Source organism: Kogia breviceps, chromosome 1, assembly GCF_026419965.1.
Source record: "Kogia breviceps isolate mKogBre1 chromosome 1, mKogBre1 haplotype 1, whole genome shotgun sequence".
Lineage (NCBI taxonomy): Eukaryota > Metazoa > Chordata > Mammalia > Artiodactyla > Physeteridae > Kogia > Kogia breviceps.
In genome coordinates, this window is record NC_081310.1 from 89,528,992 (window position 1) to 89,549,029 (window position 20,038).

The 20,038-nt window shown below is 53.8% G+C and overlaps 1 protein-coding gene and 1 long non-coding RNA gene across 2 annotated transcripts; one reads left to right on the top strand and one right to left on the bottom strand.

Annotated features, from left to right (window-relative positions):
- The first annotated feature begins 3,521 nt into the window (after positions 1-3,521).
- Positions 3,522-16,579, top strand: LOC136794544 (uncharacterized). Its single transcript, XR_010841531.1, has 3 exons — positions 3,522-3,909; positions 9,495-9,694; positions 14,707-16,579. It is a non-coding gene; the product is annotated as an uncharacterized lncRNA (long non-coding RNA).
- On the bottom strand, positions 3,533-11,167 carry VSIG8 (V-set and immunoglobulin domain containing 8). Its single transcript, XM_059077002.2, has 7 exons — positions 11,119-11,167; positions 7,383-7,558; positions 6,619-6,820; positions 6,277-6,495; positions 5,408-5,527; positions 4,895-5,072; positions 3,533-3,967 (listed from the first exon to the last, which is right to left on the bottom strand). Exons 1-7 carry the CDS (start codon positions 11,165-11,167, stop codon positions 3,685-3,687), a joined length of 1,227 nt encoding a protein of 408 aa, XP_058932985.1. The 3' UTR covers positions 3,533-3,684.
- Positions 16,580-20,038: the final 3,459 nt, after the last annotated feature.

The following is a 20,038-nucleotide window of genomic DNA, read 5'->3' on the forward strand; positions in this document are numbered from 1 at the left end:
TGACTGCGCCTAGAGTAACTCAAATGTAACAGGGCAGCAAGCATAGTTATTCTACTAGGAGCACAGAATAAGAATCACTGGGATTCCATACAGCCATGCTCTTGAGAATTTCGGGTTTAAGAGAAGATGACTAGAGAATTACTTCCTAAAACCTAAGCAAGAGGATTAGAGAAGCAACTGAGGCAGGAAGGACTCAGAATGTCCCTTGAGTAGATTTTCCAGGGTTGGATGCCCTGGGAGACCCATTCATGGAAATTCTGTGGATGCCAAGTTAGGTTTCTGATGGTTACCAAGGACACATAAATTATCTGAATAAGTTTTCATCGACCAGAGGAACTAGAATTCAGTTTCCGCAAGGCTGGGACACAAAAAGGCAGAACTAGGAAGTGGGATGAAGACAACTGACTTGGTGCTGTCTGCGTCTCTCTGGAAAAATGAGAAAAATCAAGAGTGAACTTAAGATTCCCTCTCTATTTATTTATTTATTTTTGGCTCTGTTGGGTCTTCGCTGCTGCGCGTAGGCTTTCTCTAGTTGCAGCGAGCGGGAGCTACTCTTCGTTGCAGTGTGTGGGCTTCTCATTGCAGTGGCTTCTCTCGCTGCGGAGCACAGTTTCTAGGCGTTCGGGCTTCAGTAGTTGTGGCATGTGGGCTCAGTAGTTGTGGCTCGTTGGCTCTAGAGCACAGGCTCAGTAATTGTGGCGCACGGGCTTAGTTGCTCTGTGGCATGTGGGATCTTCCCTGACCTGGGCTCGAACCCATGTCCCCTCGCATTGGTAGGCGGATTCTTAACCACTGCGCCACCAGGGAAGCCCCAAGATTCCCCCTCTTGAAGCAACATTTGTGTACACAGCCTTCTGCCTGCCTGGGGACGTGGTCTGCCTAACTTTTGCAAGCCAATCATTAAATGCAGCCATTATTAAAATTTAAACTATATCAATTTACAATTAAGTGAATTCTACTCAGACACAGGAGATAAGTACTCAAAATTCATCCCTTCCTAATTAGTTTCTATAGTTCATGATTGTCTCAGTTCTTGAGGTTATTTACTTCGGCAGGGATGGTGTGATACTGCACATTTCTCACAACTCCATGCCAGGACATCACGCTGGTAGCCTGAAAGCAGCCATGATCGGAGAATTTTCTTCAGGGAAATAGCACATGATACACATCAGGGCTTCCCAGCCCCCTATACCCTCAACCTCGCTCCCAAAGCCATTTACCACCAGAAACGTTCTCCTCTAACACTGACAAAGTTTCACGCAGGAGAAATGAAAAAAGGTCAAGGTGTCCCTGAAGCAAAACCTTAGAAGCAGAAACTTCCCTCCCTCCTCACCCAGAGGTGATGAGTACAGTGATAATTTATTTAGGGATTTGGGAACTCCCCTGGCTTCCCTGTTGAGTCACCCTGCCAAAAGTAGTTTGCAGAGTCTCTCTAAAATCTCTTACTGCTCTTTAATGAGCTTTTCTTGCCAGAGCCTCGCTGTTCTCACCTTTCAAAGGAAGGCTAAATCTGAGCCCAGCTCCCTGGTTGCTAGAATGGGAAAGATGATGTCATTCAACACAACCTGTACAGCTGACTGACTCTGTCCCTCACCTCTTTGCAGGAAGCTGAGCTGGAGGCTCCTCAGACTGGGAGAGCCCTCCCCAAGTCACTCTATTCAATCCCCTGCCTTAGGGCAAAAGTGTGCCAGGCCCAGCGCCCTGCTTGAAGCTCTAACTATTTATGAACAAATCATCCTATAGGTGCTCATAAATGTTTCCAAATAAATGAGGGGATGGATGGTTCCTGCAGTCCTGTTCCCCTCCCTGCTTAATCCCCTTACACGCTGTATCCCCATCCATCCTCAACAATCCCCACCTCCCCATCCTCACCCCAAGACATTTGTCCCTGGCTTCCTCTGTCCCACCATTATCTCTACTTTCTCTTCCCAAGCTCTATCAAGGCAGAACCAGAGATGCCATCACTCTTTTGCAAATACCCAAGCCAACCAGAAGGGTTTCCTAGGTACGTACAACAAAGCAGGGTTTCGGGGCTTCCTCTGTCAACAAACTCTGAGGTCCATCCATACCCCACACTTCACATGGCCACAGGGTAGAAGCAGAAAGAATTAGGAAGTCCAGCTTCTCCTCAAGAGAAGAAGAGGCAAAAAGAAAAGGAAGTGCCTGGGCTCTCAACAGGCAGGTGGCTGGGCAGAGGCAGGTAGAACAGAGTGACCTTCAAGTACTATGCTCTTCAGAAGACCCTCAACCCCTAGACTAGGCATCGGTCCATTTGTGCTCCTGTTGCAGTCATCCTGTATGGAGTACAGCCACTTGGTCCACTAGAGGCAGCTGAATTGGAAATGTGATGCTTAGGGCTCCCTAAGAGTAGAACTTGGACCAAGGGATAAAACCTATGTGGAGTCCAAAATTGGGTTGAATAGGAGAAATATGGATATATCTCTGACCGTCAGAGGCCAAATGGACTGCTTTGGGAGGTAGTGAGATGCAGGTATTCAAGAAGAGGTCTTTTGTCAAGAAAATATCTTTTGTCAGGAATGCAGTAGAAGGAATTCAAATGTCAAAGAAAAAGCCTGATGTCCTAGAGTCAAACATGCCTGGATCAAAACCTGTTATTACCTTTGTGGCCTTGGTTAAGATAACTAGATCCTCTGATCCTCAGTTTCTTCATCTATCTATATAATGGACACTGCACCTCATAGGATTAAAGTAAGGATTAAATTAGACAAAATATGGGAAAGCACCTGGCATTCAGAGGGTGCCCAATGAATGGCTATCCCCCTTCCATTAAAAAAGGGACTAGGTTAGATGAATTTGGTCTTTCTACCCCCAGAGTATGACTCTGAAACCCTTCCTGGTTTTTGAGAAGGATGGCATACATCTCTGGGAGAGATAAGGAAGTCAAGATTTGGTAGGTAAGGGGAGAAGGAAGGAGGATGCTGAGAATAGTCAAGGAATATTCAGAGAGGTCATCCCTGCCAGTACCTTGTTTCCTTTGTTTTGATTTCCGGAATAAAAGAAAAGAGTGGGATTCTGGATTTAAAATCAAGCCTGTTTCCCCATCTGCTTAGGGAAGGGATAGGATTAGACAGCCCCTTCCAGCTCTAACTGCTCCCGATCTAAGGAGGGGGAGGGGGGAAATGGTGCAGAAATGATGCGGGACGACAGGGAGCAACGCACCCCCCCCCCCGCCATCCCTGAGCAGAGCCCACCACCCTGACCCCATGCCCAACCCCTCCGTGGAACCACAGTCACCTCAGACTCGAGTCTTAACATTTTCTTTATTGTGCTAACACTGCCGCCTCGGACCTCAGACCTCACGAACACAATTCAGTCCAGACCCCCAGCCACCCGGCCCCCGGGGTTCTCTGCCTTGGCGGGGGACACCTGGCCTCCGGCCTCCAGCGCTCTCGGACACTTCCTCCCCCCTCCCTCTGCCCAAGCCTCAGGGCCCCCGGGGACGCAGAGAGGGCCGCGATGGCCTCTCTTCCTTCCCCCGCCCCCTCCCACTTTAGGGGAGAAGGCGCAGCCGCCCAACTCAGCTCCCGAGGGAAACTCTTCCAGGCCCCCTGCCGCCGGGCGGCCCTGGGCAGGCGAGGTCGGCGCCGGCCCGAGCGCGTCCCCAGATGCAGGCAGAGAACCCGCACCCTCCTCCTGGCCCGGCAGGAGCCCGGCGCCGCGCGTTCACACCAGGAGGCCGAACTTGCACGGCCGCGACCCCTCAGCGGCGCAGTCGTCTGGCTTTGCACTCTCGACCATGACGTAGACCGGGGACTGGTCCGCTTTGCAGTCTAGAGAGGCGGCGGCGGCGCTGGACGCCAGGGCCGAGTCTTCGGGGCCTTCGCAGTGAGAAGGCGCGTACTGGAGCCTCAGGGAGCCCCTGATCTTCTGCATCGGGTACCCCAGGAGGTGGGTAACGCTGCTGCCGCGCCCTTTGGCCTTGCACCTGGGCGCCACGTCGTCCTCTCTGTGGAAAACAGCAGGTGCGCGGGTGAGCAGGCTCCTCCGAGGCGCGGCGTGGGCACGGCCTGGGCAGAGCTGGGGGCTCTTGGCAACCTCTCCTCTCCCGCGCCTCCCTCCGCACCTCCCCTTGCCTCTCAGCCTCAGCCTCGACCTACTCTTTTCTCTGCCTCTTGCTGGGCCAGCGACCCCGCAGCACTCCCGGGGCACCATCCCCACCCTCCAGACAGGGCTTGTCCACACGTGTCTGGACAGCCCACGGTAGGCAGGCATCCCCATCTAGGCGCCCTCCACTCCCCTTCTGATATTCTCGCAGGACCACCGGCTCAGATCGAGGGCACCTTGGAGATCCAGAGGAGCTGCTTTCCCTGTCCTTCCCTTAACTAACCTTGACCTTGACCTCTGTCTTTCTGTCTCTCTCTCTCTCTCTCTCTCTCTTCTCCTCACCTGCCTCTTAATCTTCTCCCTCTTTTCCTCCATACCCAGGGCGTTGCAATCATTAGCACTGCTAGTCTTGTTCTATTTTTATTTCTAGTTTGTTTCTAATATAAGTTATTAGCGCTATTATTTATATTAATTAACTCTTCTTAAGTAAGCATGTCCAAGAGTTCTCACCAGTGCAATACAGGGGAAAAGTGAGAAAATAAATACAGGCCCTGCCCTGCAGGAGCTTACAGTCTAGACAAGACAGACAGACAGGTGCAAAGACGGGAGGGAGATGGAGGGCAGGGAAGCAGAAGTGAAGACAGGACATGGGAAGGGGGAGAGAGAAAAGCCATACGACGAGTGGCTGGTCAACATGCTGGGGTCCCAGCACTCCATGGCGATGGCAGGCAGGGTTGGGGTGAGGTTCCCAGCCAGCCGGTGGCAGGCAGGGGTGAGAAGGGGCAGGGCGCCAGCCCCCTGCAGCACAGCAGCATGCATCAGATTTTACCTGATATCATTAGGCAAGTCACAGGAGGCCTTTCTGCAGACCTCACCACCGCAGCAGAAGGCACCGCGGGGCCCCCTGCAGCAGCGGCGGACAAGCCACCAGATGCCCAACATCAGGCAGCCCAGTATGAGTAAAGACCCCAGCACTGCGCCAATGATTATTCCTATGTCCCAGCGTCCTGGGGAGAGAAATAAAGATTAGTCAGGCTTTCTGCAGCCTGGCAGATGCCTGGCTAACCAGGAGTTACAGGGGCAGGGTGTCTGTGGGAAAGAGGATGGGGGACCCAGGGGATCTCAGGGCCCCTGGACACACAGGGGGGAATATATGGGGAGATGCAAGTTAACCCCTCATGTTTGCATGTTTCTCCCAGGGCTTCCCAGCTGCCCTTGGCAGAGCTATGCACTGATGGCAGTGGGAAGGCAGAGACCGCTGAGGCTCCAAAATGCAGCACAAGTTCCTCCAGTCCAGCCCTCCCAGCCACAGGACCTCCAGGGCCACTGCCCCTGCACCCACCTGAGAGCTTCACCTCCACCACACATACGCTGTAGCCTACACGGTTGGCCACTGTGCACTGATACAGCCCTTCATCCTTGTAGGAGATGTCCGTCAACACCCACTCACCATGGCTCATGCCTGAAATTGAAGGAGCATCAGAGGGCTATGGTGAGGCCGAGGGGCCTGGTCTCTGAGAGCTTCACCGCAGCCTAGACCACTGCAGGGTGGGGCATGGAAGGAGGGAAGGGTGTATGCACACACACAGGTCCACCCCACTCTCAGGTGAGTCACCTTCCCCTTGCTGAAACAGAGAGGCAAGGAAGGGGCCCTTTCCCAGCAACAGGAGAGAAACCATGAATTCACTCTGTGACCTTAAGGAAATATGTCCCCTCCCTGAGCCTTGGTCTCCTCATTTGTACAGCAAGGACAGGGTTACACCAGAGGAAGTCTAAGGTCTCTTTGAGCTCTGATAGTCTTTGATTTTGAGTACTAGGCAGCTTCTGCCTGTGCCAGAAGCTTTATACACCCCATCCATTTAATCCGTACACACCCCTGGAAGATAGACATTATCATTCCCTTTTCATTTACTGTAGCATGAAACTAAGGCACAGAGAGGTTAAGCCACTTGCCTGAGTCTTGTAGCCAGTCCTGGTCCAGCCAGGATTCAAGCCCAGCTCTATCTCAGACCATGCTTTTTCCAAATTAACCATACTGCTTTCAACTGACTCTCCTTTTGCTTCCTCTTCCCTCAATAGCAGCTTCTGGAACAGGCTCAGAGGAGGGGTCTCCCACAGGGGTTTTATGTTTGACTTGGGGCCACTGATGAACCAGGGAAGCCCTGGCGGGACCCAGCATCCCAATCTTCCCCTCTCCCCGGGCCCCCTCACCTTGACTTATGGAGCTGTAGAAGGACTCGTCGTAGGAGAACTCAGAGTGGAAGCTGCTCTGGTACTCGTAGGAATTGGCACGGTAGGGGATGCGCTTCTTGATCCTGTCCCACCTGTAGGTGACAGGCGGGCTGCCCCTACTGTCAAGGCACTTCAGCACCACATTGTTGCCATATGACATGTAGCCCTCAAACCAGCACTTGGGCACCGCAGGCCGTGCTGCAGGGAAGGGGGCAGTTGTGAGCCAGGGTCCAGCCAAGAGGCAGAGCCAGGCTCAGGGTGGCCAAACCGCCCTTGGCTCTGAAGTGTGGGGCAGAGGAGCTCAGGGGAGTCTGGTCATACCTAGGACAGTGATGATGACCTTCCGGGTGGCCACGGTGGTCTTCTTAACCCGGCACTCATAGATAGCTGTGTCGGATACCTGCAGGTTCGAGAGGCTGATGGACGCATCGTCCTGGCTGGGATCTGGGGCTGCAAAGCGGACCCTTTGCTGCAGACTGGGGAGGTTGCCATGGTTGACCCTCTTGTCCCGGTAACTAAGGAGCTGTGAAGAGAAGAGAACAGAGATGGTGAGACAGGGAGAGCCAAGGAAGGCCTTGTGGATTCACTATCTTGGGCAATTCACTGAACTTTTCTGAGACTCAGCTTCCTCAGCTGAAAAATGGGGACGATGATGCCTGATCCATTGACTTTTAACAGAATGTGTGAGATCAGATAAGATCAGGCACTCTCTGCCTAACGTCTACCTTCCAGGGGCATATGTGAGGATTAAATGGGATGAGGTGGATAAAGCTGCTGGCACACAGAGAAGCTGGCTGGTACTCAAAATCAAAGACCATCATCAGAGCTGGAAGTATATTGTCTGGCCCAGGACAGAACCTCATCTTCCCTTTGGAGTGGGGTGGGAGGAAGCTGACTGACTGATTGGCTGACTTCATTGGTGATTACAGAGCTCCTCCCTGTTCCCTCATTCTCTGAGAAGCCTTGGGGGAGGTTCAAGGCCTTGGTTTTCTTATCTTCCCTGCTTTTCCCCTCAGGGTGCCGGCTGCCCAACAGGTAGGTACCATGAAGTGTAGAGTAAGGGGAATTCCGTGCCCAGCACCTACCACATTCTCCTGACGTGAGGGTTCTGGGTTGACCTGCATCCACTCGATGCCCAGCGCATTAGGACCATAGTCCTCAGGGTCCAGGATGTAGGGGCAGCCCAGTCTCACACTGTCACCTTCCGCCAGGTTCAGGACTTCCTGTTGTTCCCCATTGATCCGCACAGCGGACAGCAGTGCTAGGACACAAGCAGGGCAGATGGGGTAAGAGGAGCGGGACCAGGGCTTGGGTGGTCAGCTTCAGCCCCCCTCCCTCCACCGTTCCTGTCAGTGGCAACCCAAGGCTCAGTGGGGATTCCACAAGGAGGAGGGGCTGCTCTGAGCATGTGCATAGGTGTGTGCGTGAATTGATAGACGCATGTCTATGCAGACTTGTGTAAGCATGTCTGTATTCTATGATTGTGTAGGGTTGCATCTATACAGTTTGTACATATATATAGCTGTTAAGAATGCTTGTATGGGGGACTTCCCTGGTGGTCCAGTGGTTGAGACTTCTCCTTTCAATGCATTGGGTTCGGGTTTGATCCCTGGTCGGGGAGCTGAGATCCCACATGCCTCGCGGCCAAGGAACCAAAACATAAAACAGAGTGATATTGTAACAAATTCAGTAAAGACTTTAAAAACAGTCCACATCAAAAAAACCTTGCAAAAAAAAAAAAAGAATGCTTGTATGTTTGCATGATTGTGTATCCATGGGTGGGTGTATACACATATGTACCTTGTATGTTTACGAGAGTTTGTGGCTGCTTATGTGTACTGTAGGGAGATTCATGCACATGACCAGGTAGAGTGTCTGCTTATATATTTACATGACAGTGCATGTGTGTGCGTGTGTGTGTGCGTGTGTGTGTGTGTACACGCACATGGAGCACATAGAGTTGTTAAATTCTCTGATGGAAGAGACTCGTTGGTTAAAAGCCACCTCTGTCTGGGCCAAGTGAGGTGGTTGTGTCTAGAGGCAGGAGGATGGACACCGGGGCCCCTGGAGTACCTTTCCAGCCCAAGGAGCAGGAGAATACGTATGTCTCTGTGTGTCTGTGTATGACAGCGCATGTCTGCGGCTGTATGCCCGTGTGACAGTGAGTGCCTGGCTGTGTAAGTGCCCTGAGTGATCGTGCATGCCTGTACGTGACTGTGACCAGGAGCCTAGCCGGGTCTGTGCGTGGTAGTGAATGATGGTGCCGGGACCACGGCCACACGCATCTGTAGGACAGGTGAGCCTCACGTGAAGGCGTGCGGCATTGTGCGCTTTGCGTCCTTCCCCTTGTGTGATCGCATGGCCACCTCCATGTGTTCGCTCCAGTTGGGACCCCTCCCACTACTGCCAGCCTCAGCCCCACTGAGTCAGCCTGGGATGAAAAGCCAGGATCTGGAAGCTCAGGACTGATCTCTCCCTCCCTAACCTGAAGCCCCAGCCAAGTGCTAGCCCCAACCGGTTGGACCTAGAGAGGAATATGAAGGTGGTGGTGTGCCCAGGGCCCCAACCCTGGCTGGGCTAGCAGCATGCCACCTCCCAACCTCCTGCAATCCTCCCCTGCGGGCGCCTCACCCAATCTAGCTCACTCTCCTCCTGTGAGAGTCAGCAAGTCCTTTGGAGCCCCAGACCTCGTTCTCAGCAACTCATCCTGCTCTGCCCTTCTCTGGCTCTCTCCTGGGACCACCTTCACACTTAGAGAGCATCTCACACACACAATGGCACACTGTCACAGCCAAAGGGATCAACACATAGACACGCTCTTATAAACCTTCAAAATGCAGATACCTACCTATGCAGTCCCACCTTCTCACACACACACACTGCCGGATCCATACAGACACACATCTACACACAAACACAAGTGCGTATTAATCCAGAAGACACACCCTCTGTGCACACTTAGAGCCCCGCATGTGTATTCATGCAAGACCACACATACCTGCAGAAGCTTAGTCCAGTTCTAGAGAGCCAGCAGGCACCCTTTTAACACCCCTAACAACTCAGGCTTCACTGAACCTGCCCCTCGGAATCCTGGCTGGGCCGTCAGCCATGTCCTAACCCTGCTAGGCTCCAGGGTAACCCAGAGCAGGCAGGCTAGCTGCTGGGGCTCTAATGGGACCTGGTGTTGCCTCCTCCAGCGCCAGGCCAAGCTAACACCAGCCCACTCCTGAGATAAGGATCCTGATGCCATCTGCCAGGTCCTGGGCTGTCACAAGGCAAACCAGGAATGAGCCAGAACTCAGCAGAGAGAAGAGGCCCCACCCTGGGGAAGGACTGCCGAAAGCAGCCCACAATAAGAGAATGGCCTCCATGCCCTGGGAGCCAGCCGGACAGGAAGGTGAGTATTCCGGGAAGGGGGCTGGAAAAGGAAGGACAAGCTGGAAGAGAGTGCCTCCATCCTGCACTAGGCAGAGTGTCTGCCCTTGTCCCAGGCCAGGGAGCCTCACCCTAGCCTTTCTGTCTCCCGAAAAGCTTTCTCAACCTCCTGCCAAGGGTTCCAGCCTTTCTGCACCCCTCGCTGTCCTGGGGAAGTCGTCCCTGGTGTCTCACCTTCATTCCTCTTGCTGTGGCACTGAGGAAGTACTTCCAGGGAATGTGAGAGAAGAGAGAGGCTGGAGGGAGGGAAGGAAGTCACAACAGGCTCGCCAGGGAAGAGGGCAGACACCTCAATAGTCATGTCTACGCTAAGCTTGTAAGTCCTTTGTGAATTTTTCAGCTTCCTCCAGAGCTCCTAACCCTCCCTCTACAGATGAGGGAGGGGAAGAAAAGGAAGGGGAGAAAAGGTGGCTCCCACAGAGCGTATTGGTGCATTATGACATTAAGACACTATACACAGAGATGTCCCAGGTCCCCACAGCACAGCTCCTGAGTGAGCTCTGCCCGGCCAGCTCTTGCCAGACAGAGAGGGTGTCGCAGGTATCCTGCTAGAAATGCAGTCATTCACACATACTCACACTCTCACACCAAGACTGAACATGCACCCCCTTCCTGAGCTCCTCCTCCAGGCCGCCTTAGCCTGAACCCAGACCCCCAGGAGGGTCTCAGAGCCACTTCCAGCAATGCCCACACAAATGGGCCCTTGCTGGGACTTGCCCCATCACAGGCAGGCAGCCATGATATCCAATCCTGAGCCCTGCCCTCCAGACATGCCCCAGGGAGGGGGCTCTGGGAGTTACCCTCCCCACCCTCCCAGGCTTATCCTAGAGGGGGTGGGTGCTACCCTGGAACTCTCACGTCACAGGGCCCCTGAGCAGAGGTCTCAGGCCCCGGCTCTCCCTGGCCCACTCACACTCCACCAGCCTGAGGCTCTGCCCTCTCGAGGCAAGTAGGGTTGGGGGAGAGGCCCTCCTGCTGGAAGCACAGAGACCAATGGAAAGGGAATCTTTACCAGGCTCTTCCTCAGACCCCAACCAGCTTTGCTGCTCACCTGCCCCTCCTACCCCAACCCCGGATCCCCCCGTAACTCAGGGCGAGCTCTATGCTCCCATTCGCAACATGTGCATACACGTATGAGCGCCACACGTTCACAGACACGATGACAAAACATCCAAAAGCACACGCCCCAAACCTTCAGGTGCAGGGCTCTCCTGGGGAGAGGCTCCCTTGGCAACATCCAAACCCCGGTAGCAGCAGGGTGAGGGTGAGCGGCATCCCACCAGGGCATCTCGGTCCACCTTCCAGGTTCCTCTGTGCGCACTTCGCTGCCCTGTTCCTGCCCATCCAGCATCATGCAGGCACCCCTGTCCCTCCCCAGCCCCATACCTGGGCTCAGGCACACAAGCAGCAGGTGAAATGCTCCGCGGACTCGCATGTCTCTAGGCTCAGTGTTTCCTCCGCCTGGGCTGGGATCCCTGGTGCCGGTGGCTATGGGGCTAGCGGTGTTGGGTACGTAGGTACCAGTAGACGGAGGGGGAGCTGAGGGCCCAGATGCTGCCCGGAGTGGCAGGAAGGTGCAGTGAGGTCCCAGCTGGGGAACAGCCAGAGTTATTACTATGAGAGGGAGGGCGCCTGGTCCCCACCTTGGGGAGGAGTCCCAGGAGCCCTAATTATCGGAGTGACAGAGTGGCTTACCTAGGAATTACCCACCCCTTCCCCCAAGCTCTTCCCTATGCTGAGAGTGGTGCAAGATGGCCAACGGGACACGTAATTAGACACCTGTTAAACTTCCACTTCCTCCTGGCCCCAGCCTCAGGGTGAGGACAGTTGCCCAATTTTACAGTGTCCACAGAGCTCCCCTCACCACACATTTACTGCCTCCTTCCCCAGGGGAAATGGAGAAGAGGAAGGAGAGGCCAGGCTGGGGACGGTAGGGTGGTCAGGCCTGGAAGGGCTCACTCTGACCCCAGGGCACTGGTGTCTGACACGTCCGCCCAGCGCAGGCTCCAGCATTCCAAATTGCGGTCCCCTCCTCCTATCCCTGACCCTCCAGACCCCCCTCCCACCCAGGTCAAAGTCTGTGGGAAAGGGCACCAGGGAAGGGGTCACTGGGGCTGGAGGGGAGGTCCCAGCAGATGAAAGGGCCCCAGGACTTCAAAGGGAGTCAGGCCTCCTGAGCTGAAAGAAGGAGGGAAGGGGTGTGTAGGGGAATAGGGTCTTCCCCTGGCTGTCCCCTCTGGAGCTGTGCCCCTCACGCATACCTGTCATGAGGTCACCCCCAGGTGCAGGGAATCCCTGGGAGCTGGGGCTGTTACAGGGGATCCAGACCCCCACCTCCCACACAGATCTAAAACCAGTTCAGTGAGGCCTGAGAGGAGAGGGACCAGGGTGTGTGGAGTGAGTGAGGTGAGTGGACAGGTGGGTGAGGGGCTGCTAGGGAGAATAGCGCCAGGAGGGCTGGGAACGGGGTGTGCCTGAGTGCCTGTATACCCCCTCACCGGGATGTGTCCTTGCATCTTTGTTGAGGAACTCCAAGCCCCTCTACGTGCCCCTCTTTTAGGGATCGCTTGGTCCCCTGGCTTCTATGCACAGGAAGGGAAACCAAGGACCTCATAACCTGGACTGGCACCAGGTGACTAAGCCATCACAGTTCTGGGCAGGTTGGAGCTGGAGTGGGGAGGTCCTGCTGGGTAGAGGGAAAAGATGGAGGGCCAGCCCTTGCTCATTGGTCCAGGGGGTCCCAGAAGAGGCCTTGGGCCTCCCCTGGATTCCAGGACTGCCCCATAAACAGCGGTAGGGGTCTGGTCATGAGTTCCCTTGTTCAACAGCTCAGCCCTCTCAAAGGAGTCAAGGGTCTGCCCCCGTCGCTGAGAGATGCACGAGAAGGGTGGGGAGGGGAAGTGACTTGGAGAGAGTTATGGGGCTCAGGATGCTGCCAGGGCCCACCCCCTGGGAAAAAATAAGACAGAACAATAAGGAAGCACAAGGACTCCGTGCATCTCTGCATTCCAGCCCCCCCAGCTGCACTCCCAACAATAACAGCGTGCTCTTGGACCCACAAAATGTACACAATGAATATCCTTATTTCCTTATTTATTTTGAGGATTATGGGGTTGTCCTGCGCACTCTGGAGAGCAGGGATCATTATCCCCACTTCACAGATGGGGAAACAGAAGCCTGGAGAAACATGAGGATTCAGCACAGGTGATGCTGCTGGGGCCTAAGTGGGGGGTATGCAGGCGTCCTGACTCTCAATCCAGAATGGACCAAGAAAAGGGCATGGTGACGCTATGGGTTACCAGACCCACCCATGGGGAAAGTCAGTGATGGGTGGAGGGGTGAACAGGTGGGACCAGGAAGAGGGAGTCTGAAAAGAGAGGAGTAAGTTCGTGGTTCCATTAGTCTGAAGTATAAGGCTGGAGTTTAACTGGGTTCTGGATTTTAGCTGATGTTAGAGTTGGAGTGAAGCCTGGAGCTGTGGGATTAAGGTTGGGGTTAGTTAGGTGGAATGATGAATGAGGTTGGGGTCAGATTTGAGGTTGAGATGAGAGTTAACACTGAGGTTAAGCCTAGAACAACAGCTAGAACTGAGGCTATAGGGTTCATGGCTGGGATTCATGTTACGGTAAGGAATAGTGTTTTAGCTTTAGTGTTAGAGCTTTTCCTGGGAATACAGTTAGAGCTAAACTGAAGGCTGGGGAGATTGATTTAGGATTGGATTTATAACTGTGTTAGAATTTAGTTTGGGATTTGAGTTAGAATAGACTGTGGTTAGGGTTAGAACTTGGGTTAAAGTTATATGGACAAAGGATTCATGGGGATCAAAAATTAGGTTGTATTTATGATATAGAAAGACCTTAGCCTCCATTCACTAAATCTAAGTTTGGTTAGAATTTTCATCCTTTCGCTCTGGGAGAATACCAATGGCACATGTTGATTGGGGTCCCAAGATTTTGGCAAGAGTTCCAGATACACATGAGCTCATCTCAGGGGTATGAAGCAACTGAATCCCACAACAAATGTAACCTCTGAAATTCTGCTCCACGACCTAAGCTCACCACCTGGTCAAGCTCCCAGAAGGGCATTTGGGGAGGGGATGCAGGAACGTACAGCAATGAGTGGGGCTCTGACACCACACTGAACTGGAAGATTGGGTCCATCAGAGGCAGTTTTACTAGGGAGGAGGGGAGTCCTGGTTTTGGAGTCTAGGAGACGGGAGTTGGGGAAGACTGAGGGCCTAGATGCTCTCAGAAGAACAGCCACTTTTGAGGGCTCCATACAGGGGCCCCTCAAAGCCTCAAAAGGCAGGGCACATTGTTGCTCTCCTTTGACCCACCTAGGTCTAATTGCCACCTCCTCGCAATCTGGGGCCCATTAAAGAAACTGTCAGCATTCCTGCCCTGTGCCCTGAACCCTGCAAAGGTTTTGAGGTGGCAGTGTTGGAGTGAGGGCACTGGGGCATCAGCTCAGTTTTCACAGCACAAGTCCAGCCCATGGCCCCTCCCCTGGGACTGGCCCACAGCTCACATTTCTCTGTGGGCTTCATCCTCAGCGGAGGAAGAGGGCCCATTCCTGGGAGGCCACCGCCCCCAACTCATCCCTGTCTTCTTCCCCACCAGTCTCAGGCCCAAACATCCCATTGCCTCATCCACTTCCTTTTCAGGTCCCATAAAGGTCTGGACAGATCTCGGAGACCATTGGGATTCCCTCTGTGCCCCCAGGGAGAAAGAGATTGGGAGAGGCAGTGGTTAGAAAAGGAACAGAGAAACACATGTGCCATCCAAATGGCCCAACCAGAGGCTGAGAGAGAGACAGGAGGCAGAGGGCCCAGGCTACAATCAGGGTCCCAGCACACCAGCTTCCAAAAGGGCCCCTTGCTTTTCCCTGAGTAATCCATAGCTCCCCAGGCGCAGAATGGCCCCCCTTTTCTGCATACCCCCCCCCAGATTGGGTTGTATTTGCTTCTTTTCTAAGGCAGAAGCAGAAACACAAAGACAGAAGCTTGGAAAGGAGTGAACAGAGATACAGAAGCAGAGTGAAGAGGTGAGACAAGGACCCAGAGAAGCCCAGAGATTGCTTCTGAGAGGAGGTACAGCACAAGCCCAGAACATCGCGGGGAGGGAGAGGCCAAGGATGTGGTCCGTCTACTCTTCCTCCACAGTGCCCTTCACAGCAACTCTGCACAACGCCTGTAGGCTCTCCCTTCACCTGCCTGGACCTACCCCCAACCCCTCTCCCCAGGCCTCCCAGGCTCAGGTTCAAGCTCCGCATTTCCCCTCCAGGGCCCCGGGTCTGCAGCTTGACCCTTTCTAAGCCCTCACACACAGAGTCAGCAGGCTCCTGAGCCCCTTTCCCAAGTCCTCCTGTAGACCCAGGCTCACCCCTGGAACATCCGTGGAGTGAGAAGCAGCCCTTGGAGTGGCCATGTAGAGCAAACCTCAGAGGAAATGGTCTGGGAGCAGGAGGGCCATGGGATAGACAATGCCATGCTTAGAGAGGACGGACGGAGGCACAGGGCACACACAGTCACAGAGAAGTCAGGGAGCCCCAGCAGCTGATGCCCTTCCACCAGCTCTCAGTGAAGGTTTGGGGTTGGAGGACCCCCAGGTGAGGCCCTGGCTTGGACGACAAGAGTGGTGGAGCTTAGAGGTGGTACAGGTGGTGTGATGGGAGCAGTTATGTTGAGACGACGAAGGGTTACAGTTAGTTGTAGAGAGAAAGACAAGATCCACATGTGGGGTTCAGTTTCAGGAATGGGATTGGGGTTTAAGGACTGAGGCCCAGATCAAGGCTAGTGGGCAAGAGCTTCCGACACGTGAGACCCAGGGATTCCCTGGGTCTTGGCTCAGGCTTCCCAAGCCTCAGTGATTCCTGCTGGTCCACTTCAGAAGAAGGGGGACCCTAGGAGGGAGCCTGGATATGCCCAGCTCTCTCCCAGCAGGTGATGATATCCTGGAGCTGACCCAGACTCATAGGAGCAAACAGCCCTGAAATGGTCCCCATCCCTAAAAGGAGTGGCCTAACCTACTTTATCAACAAAGCATCTTAGCAAAGGGCGGCTGATTAAATGTTATAAACTGAACTGTTATCAAGGGAACAGTGGAGGAAAGAAGAATTTGCTTTTAAAGAGTATGTGAATCCCTGATGACAAACCTGAAGAAGAAGTAAGAGACCCTGAAGATAAAAGATATTGCACCTGGCTGAGATCAACCATATCCTTCATTCATTCAACAAACCAGCGGGGCCTTGTGCTAGGCCCTGGGGAAACAGTGGTTAACAAAACTCTATCTTCTAGAGCGCCCAGTCTGGAGGGGGAGACAGACAAGGGAAGGGGCACCAACCCCTTGTCACAGGCTGCTGAGCTATGGTGATATTTAGCAAGCCCCCCTGGCCTGGTGGAAATGACCTTTAAACGGCGATCTGAAGGATAACTAAGGATGTATCAGGCAGGACTGAGAGTGGAGAGAGGTGGCCGGAAGAGTATCTCAGTCCTTGAAAAATAAACTAGGGCCCTGCCAGACACGGCAAAGAGAGTGAAGTCAGGATAGACAGCTGATGGGTATTTTTGGACTGAGGAGGGAAGATCCTCGAGAACTGAACCTCTGGGACCTCTGCAGTGCTCACTGGGGTCAGAGCCAGACCCTCAGGATAGACTAGGCAGCTAAGATTGATCATCCTGAACCGTGTATGTTTGGGTGTGGAGAGAAGGATCTTGTGATGGATTAATCCACGTGTCCAATGGGACTTTGACCTTTGAATTTATAGAAATAAAATTTGCCTTGGATTCTGCCATCTGGATCCCCCAACACATATCCACAGAAGGGAGCTGTGGTCCCCCTTGGTCCCTGGGGCAGCCCCAGGCCTGCCTGGCCTTCTTGGAAGTTGCCAGGGAAGGTGTGTGGAGCTGGCAGGTAGAAGAGCAAAGCTGGGTGTGTGTCTGCTTCAAAGCCTTCCCCACTAAGTCCTTCCAACCAGCCCTCACTCTGCTCTGCCTGTTTGTTTCTTGTTTCCTGGACACTGGGAGAGGGGAAGGTGGTACCAGAGGGGGTGGGGCTCAGAGGCAACACAGCTTAGCCAAGGCTGCCTGAGACAGTGGGAGTGTTAAGTGTCAGGAGAGCAACATGCCCAGCCCAAGGGATAAAGTGAAGGTTCCCCAATTTCCCCCACTTCCTCCCTCCAACTCACCCCTCTCTCCCCCCACCAAATGCTCAGAAGAGCATTGTGTTCCAGAACTTCAGACACTTCCTCACATGGGGTCGGGCCACACAGCAGCTGGGGTAGGAGATACCTGAACAAGTGTCAGGAAGAAAACTTATGTGATCCCAAAGAGCAGAACTAGGGCCCCACGACGGACGCTCAGGAAGACACGTATTGACTCAACATTAAGAACTTTCTGAGCATCAGGGCTGATCTGAGACAATTTGGGTTTGGCCTTATGAGGTAATGAGCACCCCATCACTTAGGGTGTGCAAACTCAGACTGTCCAACCATTGGATTAGTTTACAAAGGAGATTCAAGGACCAGAGAGTCTTGGAGGTCCTTTCCAGCCTTGACATTCTAAAATTTGGTGCTCCCCCCCACTAGCCTGGGGACAAACAGTCTTTCCCTAGGAGCCATGCAAAAATGCGCATGAGCTCTGGGCAGTTTCTCTGACTCCTCCCACCCACCCACTTGACTCCTCTTTCCAGGAGTCTCCTGAGAAAGTCACCCAAAATCTCAACCCTCTTCCTGTCCCAGCCTCAAAGTCATCAAAGGGCAGGGAGGTGATGACTACCCCACTCCCAAGAGGACATGGAAAATGCAGGAAGAAACACAGAGCTGGGAGGCTGGGAGCTTTGCCCAGCAGGAGGCCTGAGTCACTGACAGGGATGCTGAGGCTTTCAGGGGTATTGGAGGGACATCCCAGGATCCCAGAGACAGCCTGGCTGGACGACCAGGGTGGGCCGCTGAGTCGCGCCCAAGTGTGCTGCTTCTGCAGCAGGTGCAAAGGTTCTGAGGCCACCTCCAAGCCCCAGTGCAGCGTGACTCAGGCAACAGGCACACATGGGCAGGGAGAGCATGGAGCCCAGCCAGGACCTGGGGCATACGTTCCCAGGAGGCAGCTGCCTACAGACCTGACACAGTGCTCCAAGGTGGCACCCAGCTACTGGATAGTCCAGGCTGCACCAACCCAGTCTGACGTTGAACGGACTGGAAGACCCAAGGAATGGGGAAGGGAGCTGGGAAGTCAATCAGGTACACATACGACAAAGTTAGTAGCTTGGGCACTTTTTTTTTTTTTTTTTTTGCAAGCTTCTAATATTTTTACATCAACAAAAGACAATGCACCAAACAGCGCTTCTTACTTATCTCCAGATTTCCCCAACGCTGCTCTACAGCTTGGAATCTCGCAGCTTCCTAGATACCCCGAAGATGATTCAGCAGCTTGGAGGGGTGCAGAGAGTTTAATGCTACACTTGAACCCTAGGAGGGAAAGTTGAAGCCATCCCTAAGAGAAAACACTGCCCACCCAAAAGTCCAACCTCTAGCAACAAGTCTGAGGCTGGTTGTTCCTGAGCAGGGCAGGTGGGGGCAGCCGCGGGGGAGGTCCACTTCTTGGCCTGTACTCCAAGGGAGCTTGTTCCTCTCAGCCCTGAGATGGATGACATCAGTAGGGAGCTGGGCAAACTCCAGGCACCTGAGGTCCTTTCTGGCTTTCCTGGGAAGAGGGTCCCCTGAAACAAGTAAAGTCTCGCTCCTTGGTCCCTGCAGGTGTTCTTAATCATGCAATAGGAATGCTTAGAGAGAACCTAAGCAAGTATGCCAGCTGCCTCAGTGGCATTGCCATGTCTTCTCTCTCATCCTAGGCTGGGTACCACATCTTCCCAAGACCCCTAGGGAGGAAGGGATTAACTTCTTTAGGTAGGAGGTATGCACTTAGGGGTACGGAGCAGGGAAGGTGAGAAAGCCTCTTCCCCTAGCAGCTGGTGGGGCTGCCCACCTGGTTTTGGGGAAAAGGGGGCCACAGTCTTCTGTGATGGGGAAGGTGAGGAAGGTGCCTGGAGAAGCTGCAGTTGTTCTGAGGCAGAGGAAGCACAGGAAGCAGCTTGCCCACTCTCCCTGGGCCCTGTGAAAAGAGGACTCTTGCCGGAGGTCCTTGTAACCTGGCATTGTAAACACTGGGGATGTGCCCAGCAGCTACCCTCTGCCTCCTCTTAGTGCAGGACCCACCGAAGGAGACAAGCCTCGGCTCTGGATTTGAGAAATGAAACCAAGGGGGAAGGAGGCTGCCATAGTGATGGGAGCTGGGTGGAGGCCCTTTCCCCTCAAAGGCATACAAAAATGGGGGAAATGGCTCCATCCCTGAAAGCTAGCACACAGCCCAAGATGGGAGCCTGATCATCCAGGTCCTTCCAAATAGGGTGAGACTCTTCTAAAGCTACAAGAAATTTTGTGGGAAGCAGCACGGGGGCAGAGTGGGAAGCAAGAGCAGACTTACTGACACAGATGAGAAGCTTCTGCGGAGATGGAAACAGGTCTGCTGATTCACTGAGAACTGACTTCACTAGAACGTACCTAGCACATGGTAGGCACTCAGAGGTACTTGGATGAGTAAATGAATGAATGAAGAATATTTGGGGGGAAAGCGAGGCAAGCTAACACAGATCTTTATCTTTGGGGATAAAGCTTTGGGGAGCCTCACTTGTTGGAGACAGGTGGACTAAGGAGAGCCGGCCACTTGAGTTGGGTGGGGGGCTGTGTTTGGGTGAGGGGACCAGGTTGGCAGCGTGAGACGTTGGGCCCTGGTCATTCCCCGATGGAGGATGGAGCGGGTGCCTACGTCGTGACACTGCCTGGCATTGAAAGGGCTCTGGCATGAGAGGGCTGAGACAGGAGTATGAGCCACAGGTTCAAACATCACCCTCTCCACATTCATGATCTGAGTCACAGGCATGCAACTGGCAAGAGCTCTGATACCTCCTTCCCCAGTACCGCCCAGCCCAGCCCTTGCCCCAGTCCCACCCTGAGAGAGCATCTCTAGCTCCTTGCCCTGAAGTGCCTCTGAGCTGGGTATGGTACGGGGACAGAGATAAGACTGAGCTGAAAGTGGACATGATGACAGCATCCCAGAGAGTCAGAAAAGTCAGGAGACACCAGGACGAAGGGACCATCTGGCTTAGGAGGGCTGACCGTGAGAGAGCATCCTTCCATTCTCTGCCTCTGAGCATTATACCGCCCACAACCTGGGGCTCCCATAACCTATTTTGCTCTTCGTTCAGTATCCGTGGCAGCCACATCCCCGCAGCAAGAAAGCTGGACTGTCCCT